Source organism: Poecile atricapillus, chromosome 4, assembly GCF_030490865.1.
Source record: "Poecile atricapillus isolate bPoeAtr1 chromosome 4, bPoeAtr1.hap1, whole genome shotgun sequence".
Taxonomy (NCBI): Eukaryota; Metazoa; Chordata; class Aves; order Passeriformes; family Paridae; genus Poecile; species Poecile atricapillus.
In genome coordinates, this window is record NC_081252.1 from 68,568,837 (window position 1) to 68,586,632 (window position 17,796).

Consider the following 17,796-nt stretch of genomic DNA (forward strand, 5'->3'; position numbering starts at 1 on the left):
TCCTGGGATGAATGTGCTGTGAGATGGACCCAAATGTGGTCTATGACTGGGTGAATCAAAGTGGCCTCTTTAGGATTTTGGGTGCCTTTTCAGTAAGGGTGTAGTGAACATACTTGAGCTTGCCTCTGCACTGTCTGCAAGGCACAGCAGATAGGAAATTCAGTATGAATATTGCTGGTACTTCCCTGGACCACGCTCAAGCCTGCCCTGCAGTCAGAGGCAGATTCAGCAGGTGAAGGGGCATTCAGACTCTTTCCCTTTTGCAGAACAGATCTCTCTGTTGCACATTCTGTGCTGGCTTCATTGTCAATAAGAGCTTTGCACATGAAAGGACCACAAAATTGAGGTCACTCTGGCCTCGGGTTTCAAGCCCACTGCAGCTTTCATCGATCCCAGCTGGAGCAGGCAGCATGCAATGCCCCTGGGAGGCAGGACTCCTGTGCTCTGCCTACAGATGACTCTCCTTGACCTTCTGTTTGAGATCGCTATCTTGGCCTGCTCATCCGTGAAGTGGAAATAATGCTACAGGCAGGGAAGGGTGTACTCACACCAGACACTTATGCATCTAATTTTAGGTTAAGATATGAGGTCAGACAGAAAGGATCCTTCATAAGATGATCCACAGTTCATGTCCAATTTAGGTGCCCTGAATCATCTGATGGGGAGGTTTTCTTCTCCCATTGTCAGTGTAAGAAGACAAAGCTCCTTATTTTGGCACTTAACAGGCCTAACAAAGAGGCTGTGACCAAAAAAAAATAAAAAAAAAAATTCTGTGTATTTTACTATATCCTTATTGCAATCATTTAAATTTTGAGATGCAATGCAAAAGGAGTCAGCTGCAAATATGCAACAGGGGTCTGCAGCAAATCCCAAAGAGGCCTCCCTGGAAAACACCCCTGCTCCAAGCAAGGGGCGGTCTCCGGGAACTTGGCATTTCTAAAGCAAAACATCAAGGCATCCTGGAGAGGGAAGGAGAGGCCAGCACAGAAGGAAATACCTGGTAGCACCGTCAGCCAAGCAGAGTGATGTGAGAACCCAATAGAATTCCCTGCGAGACAAGTATATTCCCCAGCATCCTCAAAAGTAACATTTCGCAAGTACAGAATCTCTAGCTCCTTATCCGTTGTGTTAACACCTGCCGTCTACAGGGAAAAAAAACACACACATATAGAAAGAGGGAAAACAGAGAATAAGCCACATTCCCAGCAAGTGTGAGGACACCACAGGCAAATTCCAAAAGCAGATTAAGGTGTTTTTTTTTTTATTTTCCAATGGCCCATCTTCCACATTTATTTATTCATTCCCCTCTGCAACCTGTAGTCAAAAGCAAAAAAAAAAGTTCCCTTCACCAGGTTCTTACTCTGTCCCACTAAAGAAGCATGCAAGCAAAAGCATCCAAATGAAAAATTTCCCCCACAATATGACTGACTTTGGGTTAGTGAGGTGAGTACAGGGGTGGGGAAAGAGAGATGGGAAATGAGGAAAGACAGAAAGAAAGGGGAAAGGAGGGGAGATGTAGTGGGGAAAGATTCAAGTGCTGATCAGAGGAATATACAAACATTATGGTTCATGAGTTCATCAAAAAATACAGAATTCTAGAATTTTTTAGAATTTCTTCAGTGGGCATCTCAAAGCCTTATATTGATTACACAGACCTCGACACTGCAGTAGAAATCTGGCTGATAACCAGAGGGTGCCTGTAAGGAAGTTTCCTGCAGTGGTACCGAGTAACACAGCAGCCAAACTCTCCAGGCTGGAGTCAAAGCCCAGAGCCCACGAGACTGGTCCTCCTCTCTAGTTAACATGTTTGCTGCCATGAGCCAATGCTGATATTTATTTCTCCATTACTTCTCCAAGGGACAGAACTGATTAATTCAGTTTTGTAGATGAAAAACTCAAAACAGTTTGGTTTTCCAGAGCTTGGAACGTCACAGGTCATTAACATGCAATTCTGTTATCAGCACTCAATTGTAAGGAAAGGAAAGGAAAGGAATAAAAGTATGATGAGTTGATAGCAAAATTTGACAGTCATTTTATTGTGGGAATTTTTCCATGGCAATTGCTGTATAGGCGTTACAGTCTTGTTAAAAAAAAAAAAATTAGCAAGAAAATAAGATAAAGCCATTCAGCGTCAGTTGACAGGGTATAATACAAAATGAATAGTAATTTTAATCACTAGATTCTTAAAAATGTTATAGCTCATTCTTGCAGTTGCCAGGGCCTTGGGACAGAGTCTGTGGTTTACCTGGTTTTGGTTTGCGAATGTGGAGCCAAAATGGCTTTTCGGCTATGCCTACGAAATTGTTGGCTCTACACAGATATTCTCCTTCATCTTGTTCTGTCACATTGAACAGATTTAGGTTAGCATCGGCTTCAGCGTTTTTACTGATCCAAGACTGCAGGAATAGACAGAAACCTGAACTTCAGTAAACCAAACAATAGCTCCATCGCACCTACATCAGCTAGGATTGACTCTGCACGGCTGCCGTGACATCCCCAGCTCACCCTGTGGTGACACACCTAACCCAGCACCTGGGGGGTGAAGAGAAGTTGCCTTTGTCCCCCAAACCACGTGCAGGTGAGCTCCCTTCCCTTCACATATGCAATTTCTTTTTTAAAACAGACCAGTTTTTCCCCTTCTCCATCTGACAGCAGTCAAAGGCTCTATGGTTTCTTAGTAACTCTGCAGACAGGAGCACCAGAGAAAGGGCTTAAGCAGAGATTTGTGTTTGCAACCCGGCTCAGCAAATACTGTTTCAATTATCAGATTCCAAAATAGAATTTGGAAACAAAATATAAGCAGTGGCGGTCTGAAACTCACTGCTGACTTTGCCTTTCAGAAATTAGCTGTAATTTTTTCCACTGCTTATAGGAGCCTCTTCTTTACTAAATAAAGTGGTGTATATAAATCAAACAAACTTCAGACTTTTAAGCAATGGGTTTATTTCTCTTCTTCTATGCTGCCACAACAGCGCATCAGCTTTTTCCCTAAACACTAAACAGTTGTTTTAATTTTGGCTGAAGATGCATAACTGTTTTAAGTGGCCTCAGAAGAAGCTTCAGTTCTGGAAATGAAAATAAAGCAGAGTGTTTTGGTCTTACACTCTCCAGCCCAGTCTTGATGCCTTCCATTCCCAAGCCTGATCCTGCCAATATGACTTGAAGCTCATTAAAATCATCGGGGCAGCCAGCTCTGATCGGTTATTAGGAACTGAACCCAGAGGAGGCACCAGAGAGGAGCCTCAGTGTCCATGTCTGATGACAAACACCACCAGTTTTGACCTGAGCTCATCTCTAAGGCTTACGGGCAAGTCTGTCTGCCCTGCCTAGTGGGGAAACGTGCCTGCCTGCTGTTGCTGCCTTGTTTATAATTAAAACGGGCATGTTTCAATGCAGAATGTACAATTTAGCCTTTGACAAAGCTTGGGCACAGTGCTGCCAGCCCCCTTCTGTAACTGGAATGCATTTAGTGCTCCTCTGCAAAGAAAAAGGGGTTTTCTTTGATCACAAATTAGCCCAGGCTTTCAGGAACTGATGCAGGTGATGGCTTGGTTTTGTCAGGCTGTTTAAAAAATGGTTTGAAAGTACAGCATTCAACTTATCCATCTGGACTTGGATGGGGCTTGACACCCAACCCCCCTTTAGATGTCGGGGGCAGGAATTTCACATGCTGGGCACCTCTCCGTCTCCCTTGCTGCGATGGAGACTGGGATATTCCCCAAACTTAAACTGCCCCATAGCAGCTCCTACACTCCACAAAATCTCCAGGAAGCAGGAGGGAAGGGCAGGCTGATAAAAAAAAGCCTTATCTCCCTGCAGGCAGCACAGCATGGGGCAGGGGGGGCTGTTAACAGCACCCTGCTCCTGCCAGGATGCTGGGACAGGGCAGCAGCACTGCATGGCATGAGGGAAACACGTCCACAAAGCCAACAGACTGGCCCTGGGACAACAGCAACATCATTTTATCAGATCTTATAAAAAACAAGCACACCACATTTAAAAAGGAAAAGAAAAAAAAAAAAAGAAATCCCTGCAAAGCTGGGCCTGACACAGCTCTGTGGAGGCCCAGTACTGGCGCACAAAAGATGCATCCCAAAATGGAAATGCTCTGTGCCCCAGTGCTGATGCCGGCATTAATACAATTCAAAGCATTCCTGATTAACCAGAAGTAGTAAATAGACGTGTGCTGGTCCTATTCAGCAAAAAAACATAAAAACCAAACAAAACTTGTGCTTTCAAGCGCCTGCCTGCGCTCCCCTTCGAGGAATGCGGAGCCTTTGCCGTCCACAGAAGAGAAGGTATTTGGCAATTCTAATTACCTACCCACCCCAGTGCCGCTCCAACTTAATTTTAAAACACTATTTATACGGACTATTTATATGTTCTTTGCCACGGCAAAATGGGGGCTTGTGCTTGTGACACAAGGCACTGTTTGCAGCCGCTCTGCAAACTTCCAAAAGGTAGCACTTTATCCCACGGGGACCACACAGGGAGCTCGGAGACTATATGAGATGGCATGTGACACAACCAGCTATTCAGAGCTTGGTACTGGGCTGTGAAACCAGGGGGAAATTCAAATATGCATAATTCAAACACATTTGGAGAGGTGGCAAGAAATAAAAAGTTTTCTAAACTCAGGAGAAGCACATGTTGCCAGTCCTGAAGAACTGTCTCCAACCAATTCTTCCAACCAATCTGTTATTTCAATCTGTGTAATTATTTCCAGGGTTTCTGGCTTTTATTATAATTTATCTGGCTGTGTTACAGTTTTTTTAGATACTGTCTGATAAGTGGTGGTTGTTTTTTTTCAAACACAGAGAGAAGAAAGGTGTGTGCAGCAGGATGTGCACAAAGAATGTCCACACACAGGACAGCCTCAGCTTGAAGCTGCAGAGACAAAACCTGCCTTCAGCACTAACTGCAGAGCCAGAGAACTCCATTTGGTCCTATATGTTTTAATAAACACCACCACATGATGCCCTTAACTATTTTCTTTTTTTTAAAATATTTTAAAGTAGTGTGCTCCTCACTCCCTATTCCTTACTTTTATATTTATGCTGGTTGAGGGGAACCAAATCCTCTGGCTTTGCTATGGCTGTAATCTGAAAGTTGCCTTTCCAAGAAAGCATTTTAGCAAAGTAAAGTCTTACTATGTTTGCTCAATTAAGAAAAAAAAAAGCTTTTCTGATCATTGATAATAGAAATGTTCACAAATTTAGTGGCTGGAACATGATTATGTTGGCTCTCAGGTGCTGGTAGTTCAGCATTATTTGGTATGTGCACACTGCAATGTGTTTGCTTGGAAGAGGAAGAATGTGTTTTAGTTGGGAGACTTTTATTTTAATAAACCCTGAAAATACCTCCATTGAAGCTGTCAAAAAAAAAAAAAAGGGTATTTTTACAATTTTAGGTCAAATGCAATCTGACAGCTCTTTCATTATGCTGCATTTCCCACAATTGCCTCAGCTCTTACAATTCTGCTTATCTGTGCCACCACAGTAGTAGTGTTATCTCTGGCAAACAGAACAGTTTGGAATATCAATTTCAGGACATTTTTGCTGTATCCCCTCCAAAAAGCAGAGTATTCCACTGGGCAGGCTTACAGAAGGACTGCCCTGAGGGTGAGAAGGAGGAGCATGTACCAACCTTCAGGACTGTGACATAGGGGGTCCCATCGGGTCCGTATTTGCTGCCATTGACTTCCACGTGTTTCAGCCACTGGATGTGAGGCTGGGCATCGCTGTAGACCTTGCAGTGAAACTCCACATTGCTCCCCACCACCACAGTCTGGTTGGCAGGGAGCCCTGCTTGCAGGATTGGGCGGTGGGGTGACCTTTCTGAAAAATAGAAGAGAGGAGAAATCCTAATTCACTTATTTTTCCCCAACAAGCATTCTCCTCTGAAACATTCATTTTCTGGCTTTTCAGGTGAAAGGGTACAAACTGGTGTTTGTCCTGATCACTGCTCTATCCAGGGCTTCTCAAGCCTACAGGGAAGAACCACCTGGGAAGGGAGGAGGCATTTCAGCCCTGCTATTCCTTCTCTGGGCCCTCTGCAGACCCACTAAGTCATTTACTCATCACAGATGTGAGCCTGAATCGTTGGCCAAAAAGAAGCTTGTTGTTGGTTTTAGAAGACACATGATCCAACACTTTGGGAAAGAAACCAAGCTCCTGCCTACCCTATCACTCAGCTATTCAACATCGCCACAGATCAGCTGCTGAGGGAAAACAGTGAAATCTCACCTAATACATCGAGCTGGTACGTGTGCCTAATGTTGCCGTATTTGTTCTCCACGACACAGGTGTAATTCCCTCGATCTGACGGCACAACGCTCTCCATCACCAGGCTCCACTGCTGGTGCCGCAGCTAGAAGAAATCAAAAACCATCAAACTCATGGTCAAGCACCATCATCACCAGACCTTTCAAACCAATGAACAACCACTGAGCTTCCACACACTCGGACCCCAGAGGAAGCCTGAAAATCACAAGGGCCCCTTTACAGGGGTCACTGAAGTCGTAATGAGAAAAGGAATTAAGACCAATGCAAAAATGATGCAACACAATGTAACACACTGAGATTTCAATGGGGACTTCTGTATGTTTCCACAATAATCACAATATAAAAGCCAGCTGACAACTGAATGTGGCACCTCTCATTAGAATAACGACTTCACCAGGCATCACATAGCATCTGTATTTTATAAATTTTGATATTCTGATCTATATTTTAAAATGTGTGCACTGTGGAGGCAACAGATTATGCCATTTGTCCATACAGAAACAGATTTCTCCAACAGAGTTAGTGCCTTAAATTCCCTCTAAAAAAAGAGCAAACGTGTCCAGCCTCAAATCTGTTCCCTAGGATGCCTGGTCAGCCCTTCCATTTTGGCACCGAGTTTTATACTAGATGGTTTTCTGGATGTGGCTCCTGTCCAGAGCTGATGGTGGTTCAGTAGCAGAAGGGAAAGCACAACCCATATCTCCACCCTGACCTGCTGCCCTGTGATCTCAGCTAGAATGTTTGTTTCTAATGATTATAAAGGAAATAATGGATATGGAAAGCAAATCTTGAATTAATACAGAAAGCAACCAACAGTAACAAAGATGACTTCAGGGTGCATAGCATATGAAAGCTCTCCAGATCTCTGGATATTAATTTTATGCCTTCTGCCGCCCAAAGCAGAGCATTTAACTTTATTAAACATTTTGAAGGTGACCCCAAGGACACAGAAGCAGGAGATTTACAATAATGCTGCACTATAGAATGTCAAGGGCTGATGGAAAAAAACAAGGGTGTAATTGCTCCTGGAGATTTCTTGCTGCAGCAGGTGAACTCAAATATGAAGTCATTTAACCTCTTTTGCTACACATAAATTGCATCCACATGCTTTCCATAGAAGGGCCAAGTTGCAATCAAAGCCAGAACTTTGCAAAGAGCAGGTTTAAAACCATAGGACTAGACAGCTTAGTTTCAAGATAAGCAAGCAAATGTCATTTTAACAATTTGTAGACCTCTGCAGTCCTGAAAACAGCATTGCTGAGCACCCCATTTTTTAGAGAATGCTGAATATGGCCTTTCTTTTCATTTCAGAATACAAGTAACAGGAGGCTGTGACCAAATATTTTGTACAGACATCTCAGCTGTGGCAGCTGTCTAGTCAGCTCTGACTGCACCCAGGACAAATGGAGGAGCTCAATGAAGGAGCAGAACCAACACCTCACCTTTTGTAAAGCAAGGTCCTCTTTGCTGCATCTCTGTAACTGTGTGGCAATTACAGAGTAAGAGAAGCTCTGAGAATGGAGAGCCTGGACCCTGAGCCCACAGCTGAACATACCAGACTGTCACGGAAGCTTCAATGCAAATTTGTGGCCGCTCAGTGGCTCACTTCCATACTGGCTTGTCTCATAGTTGTGTCTAAAGGCTTCTTTAAGTGCGCTTTTCAGCATTGCAAAACGTTTGCATCTGGAGCCCCTCGGAGCTACTCCAAGGAAATGGGGCTCCAGACACATGGATGACTCCCTAGTCTGACCCATATTCTAAAACCAGGTCCAAATTAGGTGTTTTACTAAGGATGCACTTTTAAAGACACTTCTATGACACTTCCAAAGAACTTCTCTTCGTCAGGTTTGTGATGGGAACTTTGGACTGTGAATAGAGAAGAACCTGGGGGCACAGACTCACGAGGCAGAACTTGTTTGGAAACTTAGGAAGACATTTTTAGTTTTGAAAACCTCTGGCAAAAGATAATAATTCTTGTAAGGATAGTCACTGCACTTGATAAAACACTAGAAACATGAAGTGACTTAGTGCAGGCATTAATCAAGTGGGTGAGATACTGGAAATCCCTTTGGTTTATTTGGTGTTGTCATTCTTGGCTCCTTGTGAAACAAACATTTGCAGACACACTTGGAACCTCGTGTTTGCCAGACTGGTATGCAAGTCAGGGCAATGGTCTGGGGAAGGGATAATCCTCCATCTCCCCTCCCCTTCAATCTTCCCTTCTAGGGTCATTTAACACACACAGGCTTACGATATTAGAGATTCCAACATGGATTTAACCATTAATGCTCTTTGGGAAATTTCATATGATAAGTCATATGAATTTCTTTACCAGTTAAGGATGAACTGTAACAAAACCAGTTTAGCCTGACCATCATGTTTTCAACACTCACCCTCCTCTCTTGCAGGCTTTACACTGGGCAGTCACATGGGTCTAAATGCCGTGTGCAAGGGGCAGATGTGGAAGAGTGGTCAGCTTTCATTTGCTGACAACAGACTTCTCACAACTAATATTTAAACTCTTTCATGCACTGAAAACAAATGAGAATATCCCCAGCTCAAGAATTTCTGGGTTAAGACCAGATCTCAAGATGAAGCAAACCAACCAAACTCTGCCAGATCTGGATCTTGCCCATTCTTTTCAAGCTGCCTAATCCTGTTATGAAGTTAAGTTGTAACAGGGAATTTAAATCTTAAATACATGAGATACTGAGCAGGTTTTCAATCTCCTTTTCTGGTTCAAATCTCAGCTGATATCTATCAGTATATTTATATTGGATGAGATTTACACTAGATTACTTATATCTAACTGTGGCTCATGACCAAAAGCAAGCAAATAAACAAAGGAAAATTACAGAGAAAGATGTCTTTATATCAAGAATGGGACAAAGAACTACACCTAGACAGATAGAGAGCTTAAACCAATCTTCCTGTAATTGTCCTGACATTGCCTTCAATAGTTCTTTTAAGCTTTGACTTGTTGCTGGAAGGTGCCCCCAGAGAAATAAAACACAGTGATGCCAAAGACTCAGTACTGTGCTTCAGAGGATGAAATGTGTCAATTTAAACTCAAAGATAGATTAAAACTACTAGAAAGTGGGTATGGGAATTGCTTTCAGCTTTAGGGTGTTTTTTTTCTGCAGGCATAATTTAGTGCAGCTGACGTGACACAGTTTAGTAAAAAGCCATTGGAATGGTGCACACAAGCCTGAAAACACTTCAGGATGATCCTTAGAGCCTGCAATTAGTAAAAGATGCTCGTGCTTTGTGAATGTCATCTGCTGAAGAGCAGTTTACCCACAGGAGCTCCCTCCCCACTTCTTTACCGTCCATGGCTTTTCAGAAGATCCAAACCTGAGCGTGTTCTCAGCCTCATCCAGGCTGGAGCTGGGACAGGACTGAGGAAGGAGCTTTAAAGGCTTCACTGAAGCTGTCACAAAAGGCTCTTTCAGGAACAGGTCTGAGCTAACAGGAAAGAAATAGCCCAAAACTGTGGGGAGGGAGGACTTTTTTTGAATCCTCTGGTTTCTGGAGCATGGCATGCTTTGCATGCCCAGTCCCCTTTCAAAACACTACGGATGTGGCAGGCACCAGCACACAGCTATTCTGAGTACTGATGAAGGTGCCTTCCTACAAGGCACCTTCCCCTCCTTAGCAGAGTCCAGGGATATGTCAGGGCTGGCAGAGTGCAGGCAGAAGTTGCTGCTCAAGAGTCCTTCCTGTTATTATGATTTTGTCATAATCAGCTGCAACAGTTTTATTGCCCCCAAATAAAACCAGAAAAAAAGAGTCTGACTGTGACCTCAAGGGGACAAAGTAATAACAGCAGCAAAATCTGAGAAAAGCTGATTTTCCTTTTAAAATCCTGCCATAATTCATCACATAAAGTAGCACAGAGACTTCTGGCTAATTAAATAATTTGACTGCAGTGGAGTTCTGTGTCCCTGAGCTCCATTTGTAAACACGAGCCAAAGCATTTTCCAGAACACCTCATGGTGGAAAGGAAGCAGGGAGAAGAAAGCAGCCAAGGAGCAGATGCTCTTACTCTGGCTACAAGGGAATCCAACACTTGACCAAGGGTCAGTGATTTACACCGCAAGAATGTTAATGACTACCAGCATGATGATCCAGCTCTTTGGTGAGGTCTTTCCTATACCTTCAAAGGACTGAATAGGTTTTCTTTGAGAACAGGGAGTAGCTATAGCTTGATCCAACACATTTCAGTGCACTGGGCTCATCTCCAGAAATCAGGACAGAAGTTTCTGGTCCTGCTTTTTCATCCCTGTTCACAATGCAACCACAAACCCAGCCCCATTTTTACCTACTCCCTGAAAGACCACTATAGACAAACTCAGAGGGAATTAGCCTTTGATCCCAAAGGACAGCAGTCCTTTTTAACACTTAGGTGCCAAGCAATTTCTAAGAATGCAAGAACCACCTTCATTTCTACACAGTCAGGACAGTGCTCTTAAAACTATCCATGTTAATCACTGTGCAATGTAGTTTTCTAGCTGGCAGAAATAATAAAACCCAGATCCAAACCAAGACCTTACCTTAATGCCCCCAATCCTGTGCTCCCCTTTGAACTCCTTGCCGTTTTTCAGCCAGTAGATGGAAGGAGTTGGGTTCCCCCCCGCCGGACATCGGAAGCGAACGGTGTTGGCAGCGGGAACTGCCAGCAGCTTCTTCTCCATCTTATCTGGCCGGGTCCAGAAGGGGACACCTGAGAAATGAAAAACCAAGCTGAACAGGCCCCTTTCTGCTGCAGAGGATATCAGCTGGTGAGCAGATGCATTTGAAGAGTCTATGGCATGTGCAGATTGACAGTTAAATTGCTACCTGCTGCAGTTAAGATAAATGACACAGAAATGCTTTCCAGCTAAATGACTCTCATAGACATAAGAGAGGGTGTTTGCATTTCAGTTTTGTGATGAAAGGTTCATGACCAGGTTCTCGTCTTGGTAATGCCAGTATAAATCTAAAGTGGCTGCTTTTAAATCAACAAGTAGAGTTATCCCAGATCAGGATGAGAATCTGGCCTCAGCGTGTAAAAAGATACAGATGTACCTTTGGGACATTAGTAGCTAAGAAGCATAAACAGCAGAAAGATGTTAGAACTGTAAAAGAATGTTGATGGGCCAGCAAGGGAGCAGAGAAAAAGTATGAGCTGAGTGCACTGGAAAATGTCCCTCCTCAGTGAGTACAAATGTAGTGTAGCCTCCTTAAGGGAAAGAAAGAAAAAAGAAGGTGCCGGTGCCAAATTGGTTTATCATGTTTATGTTCTATAAGTACAAGTGATTTTAGTTTTAAAGATTCATGTTACCTTTAAACAGGGATAAATTTTATAACACCAGTGTTAGCATGAGATACTTTTTATAATCTGCCTCAAGTACAGCTATGTTCCTTGGCTGTGTTACAAACATTACATATTAACTCCAAATTAAGGCAGCAGCAGCAGCAAACTCATTATACTGGGAAGAAAGAAAAAGTTTTTAAAAAAACGCCTCCCAAGCTTTCATTTCTGCTTAGGGAGACACTGCAGAGCTGTACATGCTGTGTTTCCCCTGCCACACCAGGGCCACATCCAGCCCCCAGATCTGGGCTCCACACCAAGGCCAAAGGGAGATGGGGGATGCATTGTCTTGCAAAATAGCAAGGAGGGTAAGGAGTGTAAATGGCATCTCCTCCAGCTGGGTAGGAATAACTCCCAGACATGGAGCACCAGTTGCAAAGGTATGTGTGCTTCTGGCCAAGACACACTGAAGGCACTGGTCCTCCAGGAACTGTCTTGGAGAACATGATGGCCACCAAAGCTGTTGGGAAAACCTTGCTGCTGGCCTCTCCTGCAGTGGTGACAATGCTCAGGAACACCACCCAGCATCACAGCCCCATCTCAGGGCTACCCTGAAGCCCCTGTGATCCCCTTCCCCTTAATGACAGGGGTGTACAAAGTTTTCCCTCTTGTTGCATCCCTCTGAGATGCATGGGAGCTGCTCCCTTTCTCCACCGCTCCTTAGCCCTGATGCATTTGGCTGCATGATATCCATCCCATTGCAATTCCAGGTAAGTCAGTGATTGACTCCACCTTAGTCTAAGACCCCAGTGTCCCTCATGGAGGGTCCCTGCTGCATTCCAGCTCCAAGGATATTTCAGGAAAGAGCATACAGCTCAGCCAAGGCAATCCATGCACCCACTGGTTTTTAGCATCTGCCAACACTCTCCTCATGTCTCCCCCTCCTTGCAAAGTCCAACTGGATGTCAGGAGCTCCATCCAGGATACTTCTCCATGTGCTAGAGACAGGCACATCTCACGTTCCACCTGCTTTCCCACCCCAGCAGTGGGATGGCTGGATGCAGCTGCCCCAGTAACACCATCCAAGGAAGGGAAATCCAGCACTGAGGGTTTGCATCTGCCCTCAGCCTGCCTTGCACAACAGTGTGATGCCTATCAGAGTCAGCCCCACGTATCAGAGGGATCTGTGCTCACCCATCCTGCGTACGCCTCATTTTTCAAATAACGAAACTGCTTAAGGCCCTTTTCTTGCCAGGATGGCACCGGATCCAGCAGGAGTATGGCTGGCACAAACAACAGCAAAAGGAGGAATCCCCGCAGTTCCCATGGCCCTGGAAAATCCCAGCTGCAAACTTTGCTGTGAAAACACGGCACATCCAGGAGGCCTGAAATACTACATGGTAAGGTGAGCTAAAATAGGACATCATGCAACCATCTACCATTCCAAACTGCACAAAAATGGGGAATACTCCAAAAAATATTCAAAGAGTGGGTGCAACTGGTAAAAGAAGAACAGGTCTTGATGGTAAAAGGCTGATGGTGTTACAGGATGAAGGAAGGGCAGAAACCAAGGGAAGACTGGGCAAATTCCGAGGCAGCAGCAGCAGAGTGAGTGCAGAGGACACCTTGGGTGCTGTTGGGAAGGCTGGAGAAGAGAGGGCTCCAGAAACCATGCTGGGAGATGTCTGGTCCTTGGTTTCTGAAGCCTGGGCCATTTTCTGGCCAAATGCTTCTTTTTGGCAGTGCACCGTGATTTTCTGGGGACGTTACAAGAGGTTAACAGGGGTACAGGGGAGATGTCTGGCAAAGAGCAGGCAGAGATGGAAAAGTCCCCTTTTGCCATTGCCACAGAGGGCAGCCAAATAACCTGCTGCTTTCTGTTTGATTAATGTATTTGTCCACAATAAGTCCCATTTTATGGTGTTGGTGACAATCATCTAGGCACTGAGGTGTAATTATATCACATGGTCACCTGGTCAGGCCCAGGTTCCTCCTTTTGCTTTTTGGGGCTCTTCCCTCTTATACAACATGTGCATGTGCTGCAGGGTGATGTTTTATCACGTTTTTTCACTCAAAGGATGAGTTGGAATCTCACAGGAGATCCATCAACCCATTGGCTGCAAATGTTGTCACTGAAGCCAAGGGGGATTTTGCTATCAGAGATCAGAGAGGAGGAAGATGTAGCCCAGGAAAGTTTCCAGCTGGGGATATTCTCCATATGGAGCAAAGGCAGGATTCGCTCCTTCCTCCTGTAATTAGACACGACTTCTTCCCTGAGTGCTTTCCCTCGTTTGGGTGTGCTTCTGTGAGATTCAGGGCTTGCCAGGGCTGGGCACCCCTGGATTATTGTGCCAAGACTCAAACGGGGCATTGCTCTCAAGTCAAACTGGAACTGGAAGAAAGCGTCTACACATTGAAAACAGTGCCTTTGTTCTCACTTGCAGGAGCAGTGAACAAAACATCCCTGCTTTTCCTTTGCTCTGCCCTCCTAGTCCTTTCATTACCACTTTTAAGGGGCTGAAAATGTTGCTAACTCTTCTTTTCAAGCAAAGCTTGCAAAGCTCCAGAGAGTTTTGGGAGCGGGAAAAGAGGAAGGATGAAAGACAGGAAAATTTTCTAGACTAGCTCTCTCTAAATTAATTACCAGCAATGGTTTTGCATGTGCAGGTGGGGAAAAAAAAAAGGGACCCACAAACATTATCACCAGCCCTTTCCCATCATCAAACACTAAGCCTGACGGTCCGTTTTGTTCGTCAAAGACACCGGCCACCCATCCAACTGGAATGACCAATTAAAAAAAAACTGAGAGCAATACTTGGAATAATTAATACAGCCAAGCGCTCATTTAGCAATTAGGAGCTGCCACCAAATTCTGTGGCAGACAGAATCAACCCTAATTGTGTAATTTCCCCAGCTGACGCCTCCGAGGACAGAGCCAGATTTAATTGGAGATTATGGGGGCTCTTTGAAGGTGCTGGGGCTGCGCAGCGGGGGCTCCAAACAAACAGATACAAGAGGGGTAGGGAGCACTGGGGCAGAAGCGCAGTGTGTGAAAAGGGAGTTTTGTTTTTGTTTCAGGGCCAGGAAAAACAGCTGTAGAGAACAGAGGTATTAGAAAGCCTCTTTCTGCAAAGGCGGATCATGGTTTGTGACAGGGCTGCAACAAACGAGCTGATTTGAAGCTGCTGAAGTTTCTCCTTATTCTTTTCTGCTGCCAAACCCTGAGGGATGCCCTGTTTCTACACTGCCCTTCAGAGAGGAAGCTGAGGCTGAGCAGAGCAGGACACTCCACATGGAATTTGGTACTTCCAGCCCTTAAAATGAAAAAGATTGGCTTCAAACTCATGATGCTGTTGGAATCAGCTTTCCAAACTCTCCACTATATGAGGATGAGAAACTCTGTTAAGTAACTCAATTAAGCCAGAAAAGTAACTTATCATCACAAGGGGCCAGGACAAGAGGATTTTATTCAGTGATGTGCGTTGTGGCAACACTCAGTGAGCCAGTCCAGGCTGGACTGCCTCTCCTTAAATATGAAACACTATCAGTTATACTGACTAGATATCTTTAAGGTCCCTTCCAACCCTAACCATCCTCTGAGTCTGTGGTATTTTTCTTTTGCATGAAAGCATTAATTGCCTTTCCTCCTCTAACTACTGACCACAGCTACGTCTGATGCCTGAGCAGGGGCTCATACACCCCATCAGTAAGGGCACATTTTTGCCACAGCAGATACAAGGACCTGGGTCCTTGGGCTGTCCACAGAACATGGCACTGGCTACACCATGTGTGCCTGCCTGGGATGGTCCTTCAGCCCCAGTTCCTGGTGGGATGTCCTGACAGTGGTGGTACCAGGGCTTACAACACAGCTCCCCTGACTCAGGAGACCTCTGAGGGTTAAGTGACATCAAAGAAAGCAACATAAAGCACACCCATGTCACGAAACTTTGTGATGTTCCACCACACTGACACATTAAGCTGATCAACCATTTCTAAAGCAGAAGAGAATCTAACTTTTTATAACTAGACTTTAAAGCAGGCAGCCATTACCTTCAGGTCTAAAAACAGCCTCAAAGTCAAGAAGACACAGAAAACAGGCTATAAATACACGTGGCAAAACGTGTGTTTTCCTTCTCAGTGAAGAAAAATGTCTTTCTGTACCATAAGCCAGCTGATGTTTTGTGATACCTGTTGCTAACAGATTGAGTTCTCTATAAACCACATAAAAAAATGTACAGAATGATTGGTTGTGTGCATCAAAAGCTGCTCTGCAGCAGGAAAAAGCCCTGACAAAGCCAGACCTTCCCTGTGTCTGTAACATTCTTCAGCAGGCACCAGGAGCCCTGAGAACCTCTGCCTGTCACCTGGCAGGATTGGGCTCCTAATTAGAAGCTATCAGAAAACCACTAATGCTGCTGATGGGTCTCCTGGCACAGTAACCATTACTGTTCACACACTGCACACACAGCAGTAGTAACTTATTGCAGCAGCAGACCTGTTTGAAAGAGTCCTGCATGTCCAATGCTATGGGCAGGAGAGATTTTCCAGTCATGTTGAACTTCTGCCAATGTACATAGCTGACTGGGAGTTCAAATGCAAGCCATTTATTTATTAGAACACATACACACGGGCAGCTCACTCTGTAGAAGTATAAAGAGCAGAATAAAACACAACACTAACACCTCTGAAGCCTGTAATGATCCTGATTACTGCTATTGCATTTAAAGAAAACAGCACTGGGATTGAAAGACAATCACTTTGAAAGCATCAAGCACTGTCTTGGGACTCTCCTCCTCACAGGAGTGAAAGAAGAAGCCAGTAAAGCCAAAGAGACTGCTCTCACTTATGGCACCAGTAAATTTGGCCCTTGGCTAGTGTATGTTTTGTACTCTTGACTCCTGTCAAGATGCTGGTAAGGACAAGAATCAGAATAATTAAAAGTAAAGCAGTCAAGGTTTGAAATGATATAAAACTGGTGTAACATCAGTGTAGTAAAAGAAAGTATATATATATATATATAGTGAGTGGGCTTGTCTGGATTTACATGCAAGGAGAATTTGAAACTACTAATCTCTTCAGATGCTCAGCATCAAGTCTTCAAAATTCAGTACTGTTGCTGTAGGATTCCACAGCAGCAATACCACTCTGGCAGCTGTTTCTAAATTTTTAGATAAATTTCATCATGGTTCCATCCTAAGATCACTGATTTCAACATGAAGAGAGAGCTGCTGTGCAATGATGTGAACACCCAGATGAGCTGCACTGCTTGAGAGCTGCAGCTTCTTCAAAGAAAAGGCCTCTGTATCCCAGAAAAACAAATTACCTGTATCTTCTGACTCATCATCGTCATCCTCATCATCACCTGACGAAGGGGAGTCTGGAAAGAGACAAGAAAGAAGTGAAGCAGAAAGAGAATGGTACATGAAGTGGTGGTTCACCCTTCCTTGCAGCTCCACCACCCACCCCCCCTCTGATGCTGATGTGCCAGGCACAACTGGACAGGAGTTTCTCAACTGGGAGAGAGATGTCACGAGTTTGCCAGTGCTCTGAAAACGTGGCCCAATGTCAAATACTTCTCCCTGTGTGAAATGCTCACTTCCACATAAATACAAAAAATTCTAAATCAGAAAATTTCTTTTTGCAGAACAAGCTCTCTTTTTTCTTTTTTCCTTCCCTCTAGCATTCACTCTTAAGACTTCTTATTTTACCATGTCTCAAAACTACAGGTCAGCATTTCTATTTCACTTTCCCTGCATATTTCTTTTAGTTTAATATCCCCCTTCTATGTCTCCCTTCATTAACTCCTTGTTCAAACACTAAGACCAAAACTTTTGAACTTCTTGCAATCAAACCTCTCTCCATCAACGTTTTGATGGCTATTTCATGAACCAGTTCCCTTTAGTTATACTCCTCCCACAGAGGCACCTCGAGGCTGTAACTCAATACAGGTAAACAGGTGGGAATTTTCCATCTGTGTCTCTCCAAAACATCCTGAACTGTTTCTTTTAATGTGGTCTAACATTTCACCCTCTCCAAGCTGTCCACAATGAAGGCTCAGTCCCTCTTCCCCCCATCAAGTGACTACTGCAAAATGTAAATCCCATTATCAAATAGCAGCTTAGTGTGTGATTTAGTTTACACTGTTTAGTTTAGTACAGTTCAGCATCTGGAAGATTTAGTATCACTGATATTACACAATCTCCAGGAATTTTTCTTTTA

The 17,796-nt window shown here is 44.2% G+C and overlaps 1 protein-coding gene across 4 annotated transcripts in view; it reads right to left on the reverse strand.

The window, feature by feature from the left end:
- Window positions 1-17,796, reverse strand: part of FGFR3 (fibroblast growth factor receptor 3) — a 55,079-nt gene that overhangs the window by 12,469 nt on the left and 24,814 nt on the right. For 2 of the 4 annotated variants that reach the window (XM_058838668.1, XM_058838667.1), the window contains exons 4-8: window positions 16,901-16,954; window positions 10,838-11,007; window positions 6,246-6,369; window positions 5,647-5,837; window positions 998-1,142 (exon numbers count right to left, since the gene is read on the reverse strand). In XM_058838668.1, the coding sequence (XP_058694651.1) occupies window positions 998-1,142; window positions 5,647-5,837; window positions 6,246-6,369; window positions 10,838-11,007; window positions 16,901-16,954 (684 nt within the window). Of the gene's footprint in view, window positions 1-997; window positions 1,143-2,245; window positions 2,397-5,646; window positions 5,838-6,245; window positions 6,370-10,837; window positions 11,008-16,900; window positions 16,955-17,796 lie in introns of all 4 variants that reach the window. The other 2 variants (XM_058838666.1, XM_058838665.1) reach the window with 1 other exon arrangement.